Source organism: Cariama cristata, unplaced genomic scaffold (genome assembly GCF_000690535.1).
Source record: "Cariama cristata isolate BGI_N322 unplaced genomic scaffold, ASM69053v1 scaffold6170, whole genome shotgun sequence".
Taxonomy (NCBI): domain Eukaryota; kingdom Metazoa; phylum Chordata; class Aves; order Cariamiformes; family Cariamidae; genus Cariama; species Cariama cristata.
Genome location: NW_009596348.1, coordinates 88,987 through 94,986, shown reverse-complemented (window position 1 = coordinate 94,986; position 6,000 = coordinate 88,987). Strand labels below are relative to the sequence as shown.

The window sequence follows — 6,000 nt, the reverse complement described above, 5'->3', positions numbered from 1 at the left end:
TTTTTTGTAATCTGTATATTTACATATTGAACCCTGCCATTACTGTATTAGTATTGGCATTCTTAATGTTCATGTTAATGCATTTCTCCCACCTTCCCTTGGTGTTGGTCACAATGTTAACTATACCATTACTATTTTTTCAGGGTGGAAGTTTCTTCAAAGGGCAAAGTCAATTAGAGGTCTGTTTGCCTGCTACACTTTAATTTTGTTTTTGTGGGACTGTATGGTTAACTAGATTGCTAAAACCACCCAAGTTTTAAAAACACATAGCTTGTCCAATACATTTGCGTCTGTAAGTAGTTTGGAGGGGGGAGGTAGCATGGCAGGGTATCTCTTAAACTGGTTTTGCCATTTGAAGAAATGCATGTGTAACCACATTCCTAATTAAAGTTAATTAAGCTTTAACCTACAACAGCAATGTATTTTGAAGATGTACCAATTTATTTTAAAAGGAAGTCTCTCTTTAATGTTTCTGTTCCAGGGTGTTGAAAGACACATGTGATTCTAGCACAATAAAAATAATTTCAGAATATTTCACTGGGCTGTATCATGCTGGATTTCTTCAGCATTTATGTGAAAGAACGTGAAAATAAGGGTTTACCTGGGCTGAAATGAAAAACACTGAATGACTTGAGGGGAGCCGGGAGTGATTTCAATGCATTTTTGTTCTTGAGGCACGGGATAAGAAAATGTGACTAATACATTGCTGTAATGCTATGTTCTAAGTATATTTGGGTGACTTTGCCTGCAACGAGTTGATAAGTCATCAAACAGGTCAGTGTTGCCAAGTTCATAAAACTTGAAATGAACCAGCAGCAGTGGTAGGATGGAAAGGTGGTTTGAAGTTTTGCCAGACTTGTTACAGTGGTGGGGAGAAGAAGCCTTTTCATGAAGAGGTGAAATGTTCTTGAAATTTTTAGAAAGATTCTTTCATCTTAGTGGTCATTTAGTTGAATTAATGGTTAGTATAACTGTTCTTTGTAACTATTCTCTAATATTGACAAGAAACTGTCAAGACTTAAATTGAGTAGGGCAAATACTTTTTCTTTTGACTTTTAGATTTCTTAGGACTCTTGTGAGAACTTTATTCTCTTATATGAGGAAACACAAGGTGCTTGTGTACTTGAGTTGGTTGGTTAACCTTGCTGTCTGATCAGTCTTGCCTGGCTGTGTACTTTTTGTTGGTAAGCATAAAGGAAGTAAATGGAATTCAGTAGCTTTGGCAATATGTGAATTTTCTGTCAAGATTTGAGTGAAAGAAAGGCTTATTGGAGACTATAGGTGGAATTTTAGATTTCTAAGACTTGCACGTACATTGCTTTTTTGAAGGAACCATCTCAGTGAAAGTAATGTTCTGAAGAGTAGATGTGAAAAATGTGGCCCATTGTTTATGTTCATATGTGCTTAAGACATGACATAGGTGTCAGAGATGACATAAAGGGAACATGATATGTGGTTTGTTTTGCATTCAGAATTATTAATGTTTATATCAAAATGCTGACATACTATACATACTCTTCTTAATATACTGATTAAATCTAGCTTTTCAGTCTAATTTATTTGAGGAACCTGCTGTTTACCTATGTCTCTGTGGACTATGTTTCAGTAGGATTAAAGAACATAAAAATCAGAATCAAAGTAGTTGTTTGATCTGTCAACCTAAAATAAAGTGTTTTTCTTTTTGGGGGTTTGGAACATTCACACTCTCAGATCAGTTTGGTACTGGAAGATGCTAGGCTCCTACCTGACTTTTATGAAGTAGCATTACTGGACAAGCTTCATTTACAAGTTCTTGTTGTTACAGGACTTGAAAGACTCAGCTGTTGGTAACAAGAAACACCTACTGAAACATGGTGGATTACTATGAAGTTCTGGGAGTGCAAAAGCATGCCTCAGCAGAAGATATTAAAAAAGCGTAAGTATCACTGGTATGTGTATATATAAGATACCTATTTTAAGGAACAAATATAATCACATGGTTTCTGGATTCTCACTTTGTTGTCAATGCTAGGATGAGTAGTAGTCGTCTGAGGTGATGTCTTCACTGACAAAGAAATATTCAGTGTTCTGAAGAAAAAGAATTTTCTTGTTTTTATGAAATTGCAAAAAGAATCCTGAATACTGCTAAAGTGAAAATGCCATCAGTCACTGGTTTTTGATCACTATTAAATACATTTCTGTACAAGTGTGCCTCCAAGCTCATTATGGTACAGGCAGTGACAACCCCTTCTTCTGTGGCTGAATTGCAGTAACTATTCTTCCCTGCCGTTTGCAGAGGTGCTTTTTCAGTTATTAACAAGTATTTGGAATGCTGCTTTTTTGGATACTAGCTCTTTCTTAACATGAGGTATGGTTTCTGTGCTTAGATTTTGATGGACTGAACATCTGTTGCTGTTAAAAAAAAAAAGCCAAAACACCACTGTTTAAACTAGGAGTGTTCAAAGGAATTAAATACAGTTCTTTGTTTACATTTACTGTTTATGTACTGTTTTAAGATAGGTGTTTGTAACATTTTCAAAAGATACTGTTTACTTTTCAACAAACCATTGGGAAGAAACATTTCTGTAGCACAGTTTCTAGTATACCAAAACTGTTTGACAATAAATTGCAGTTTGAAGTGACCTGGAACTACTGTGTTTCTCGCTTGCCTTCTCCTGGGTGCCTGAGCTTAATTAATCAAATTGTGCAGCCACGTGGAAGTTTGATTTATGTTTTTTTTCCTGCCTTGTTCTTTTGCAAATTCCTGTACATGCTGCTTTGTCAGCTCAGATGTTTGGACTGTGATCTTGTATGACTCTAAAACACTCCAAATCAACCTAAGGGCAAGCTTAGCTTTGCCCCTCTAAGGAGTTATGAACACTTTGCTTAAAATATTTCATTTGAGTATAGGAATTGTGTGCAGGTGTAGCAGTCAAAGAAACCACTAATACTAGGATGCTGCCACAGTGTGATATCAAGGTACTCGTGGAGCTTTATCATCTTTGTACCAGAAGAGTACTCTTGATGCTTCTCATGGTTAGTTGTGGTATTGAGTAATTATGGAGCTCTAAGGAGAAGCCCATAGCAGAAATGTAATGGAAAGTTTTGCTTAGACCTGCCAGATGCTGATCATCAGAAATGCACAGGAATAATCTCAAAATAACTAAAGAACTCCAAACCTACTTTTTTCTTTTTTTTCCAAGCAAATCTGGGTAGATAGTTCTTTGTGTACCTGCAGAATCTGTTGGTACTGGTCTAGACACAAGATACAAAGTACTGGGGAATTTCTAAATACTTCAATTCCTGACAACTTGTTTGAAGCATTCTGTTTTTATCTGTATAGCATATTCCTTCATTTCAGAGTAAAATATCCTTTGTTTTCTTTTCATTTAGGTACCGTAAATTGGCACTAAAATGGCACCCTGATAAAAATCCAGACAATAAAGAAGAGGCAGAACGGCAATTTAAACAAGTAGCTGAGGCCTATGAAGTTTTGTCAGATGGTAGGTATATTAAAAGGGCTCTTGAACTGCAGGTATCTAGTCTGGGTATCAGACTGAAAATGCTGATATATGATGCTTTAAAGGGATATTGTAACTTTGGTTTACTATCCAACTCAACTACTTCCTTTTCCAAAGAAAGGAGAGAAAAAGAAGCATGCAGATAAGACAGAATAAGCAGAAATTTTGAAATGAAAAAAATCAGGATCTCTCTAGATGAGTAACCAAACCAGTTTCCTTCTAGAAATTGAAATCCTTTGTTTGCCAGGTCCTCTTCAGAAATTTCTAAAGGGATATCTGTGAATACCAAGATTCATTTTATTTCAGGAGGTAAAGCCAGTGTTGCCATCAATATAGGGGAATTACTGTGTTTGTCCAATAGAAATCAGGCTAGACAGACTCTGAGGTAGTTACTGCTGGGCCTGCTGCTTCTAGTTCTTGTAACAGTAAACTGGTCTTGACAAAGCCCAAGCATACTCTAAACCTTGCTGAAAATTTGAATTGCATTTGGGTGAATTTTGTAAATTCAGTCAACTGTGATACTGAGGAGAGAGTTTATTTTGAATTGTTCTGAAACAGTTGCTTAGCCTGACCCATGTGGTGCAGGAATTCAGCTTATAATTCACCCATGTCGTCTTGCTTGAAAAGTATCATTAACTTTTGCTAATGTTCTGGCAAAAGCAGTCTGAATCATAACAAAGTGCTACTTTGATTATTTTCCCCTGTAATTGACTGCAGCTGTCTATATGCTATTTCTGAAGTGTCCTTGATTTCACCTGAGACCAGTGAGCATGGGAAAGCTATATTTAAAGCACTAGCAGCATCTAGATTACCTTTCAGAATTTGGCCTGGTTTATTAAACTGCAGTCTTGTATACCCTGTTTCTTTGGTTGGTTTTGATACTTAATTGACGTGGGAGAAACAATTTAATTTATGGGCAGTTCATTGTATTCTTGTCTTCTAGAGTAATTTAACCTTCTTAAGCAAATTTTTTGAGCAAGATAAAAATAGGATACCGGTCTGGTTGTTATCTTTAAGTTCTTTGGAAACAGTACACAGCTAGAATTGGAGGCAGCATTTTCAGAAGATGTTCTGGTTTTGGATCTAGACCAAATCCTGGATTACTGGTGTCTTACCAATCGTTTGTGCAGCAGGGGTATCTGAATCCTGAGCCCCGTGGTTGAGAGGCAGTCAGCTGTTCTGCAGACTTAATGAAATTTTCTGACACCATTACAGGCTCGAATGAAGACAGATTTTTGGCAGAAGGATAGTTTTGTAAGGGGTTACATAAGCAAAGAATACTGAAATTGGGTGATCATAGAACACATTTCCCTTGTGGTTTCAAGAACGTTATGTTTTTCAAGATGAGCTTTGGGCTTTGAGCCCTCAAGTCTTCCATGCTGTTTCCTACTCGTTCTGACAGTTTGTCTACCTTACTGCTTTGTCATTCTGCATTGGTGGGTAGGTTAACCTCCTTTCTTTAAAAATTGCTTTCTAGAAAGGCAAGATGGGTAATGTACCAAGCTTTGCTGGGGCTGTGTGTATGAACCTATTGCAAGTTTCCATTATTTGGAGGTGATGACTAGTATATAAAATTTTAATTCCTGTTAGTGAGAAGTATTTTAGTTTTCAGCAGATGTTTGAGGTAACTGCATGTTCTTTCAGTGATGCTATTTAAATTTCAAAAACATCTTTCACTGAAGAGATTCCATCGGGAATAGCATGTTAATGTTAAGACTCTAAAATCAGATGCCCTGACTTGATTTTTGGCTGATGTTTCCACACCAGTGCAAGCAAAATAAGCTATCTGCCTCTTTAAGCTCTTCAGGTTCCCTTCCAGTACCAACAGTGCAGTCTGATCTTTCCTCCCCTTTCTCATGGATACTAGAAGGCTGGTCTGCAGTGAAATTAAGGAAGAGCCATTCCATGCCTTCTAAAATAATAGCGAGCAAGGAGTTTGAGTCAAATCCTTCCATGGCATTTTTTTTAACATCACTTCCTTCCATTTTAAACTAGAAGTGGTTATAATTAATTTGAGGGGTTTTGCAGTCACTCATACAGACACTGTCCTTCTGTTCTCCTAACTTGGTCACGATGGGCTTGGTCTTGTGCAATGAAAGGAAAAGAGGCAATGGTCAAGGTTTGCAACATAGGGAAATTCTAGTTGGATAGAAGGTAGAGAATGCTTACAATGAGAATGCGTGAGCACTGGGGCTGTTTTCCAGAGAGACTGTGGAATCTTCTTTTCTTGGAGATTGGTGAGATCAGGGCTTTATCCAGGCAAGTTTTGACCAACTTTGAGATTAAACTTGTTTGGAGGAGAAGGTTGAATTCCAGAGATCCTAAAGCTTTCCATGGTGCCTATGTAAACATGAAGACTGCAGTGTTCTTTTTAAAGGCAAATTTCATTGTGAAGTTTGTTCTTACACCAGAACTTTTTCTCATACAAGAGGACCGGAGCTTCTGCAACTAAATGGTAGTAAGTCTAAAGCTTAGTACCTGTTCTTTCTGAACCTAAATT

At 37.2% G+C, this 6,000-nt stretch overlaps 1 protein-coding gene across 2 annotated transcripts in view; it reads left to right on the top strand.

The window, feature by feature from the left end:
- Positions 1-1,801: 1,801 nt before the first annotated feature.
- DNAJB6 (DnaJ (Hsp40) homolog, subfamily B, member 6) overlaps positions 1,802-6,000 on the top strand; it is a 54,228-nt gene continuing 50,029 nt past the window's right edge. For both annotated transcript variants that reach the window (XM_009705643.1, XM_009705652.1), the window contains exons 1-2: positions 1,802-1,915; positions 3,373-3,482. In XM_009705643.1, coding sequence (XP_009703945.1) covers positions 1,851-1,915; positions 3,373-3,482 — 175 coding nt within the window. In that variant the 5' untranslated portion in view covers positions 1,802-1,850. The remainder of the gene's footprint in view (positions 1,916-3,372; positions 3,483-6,000) is intronic.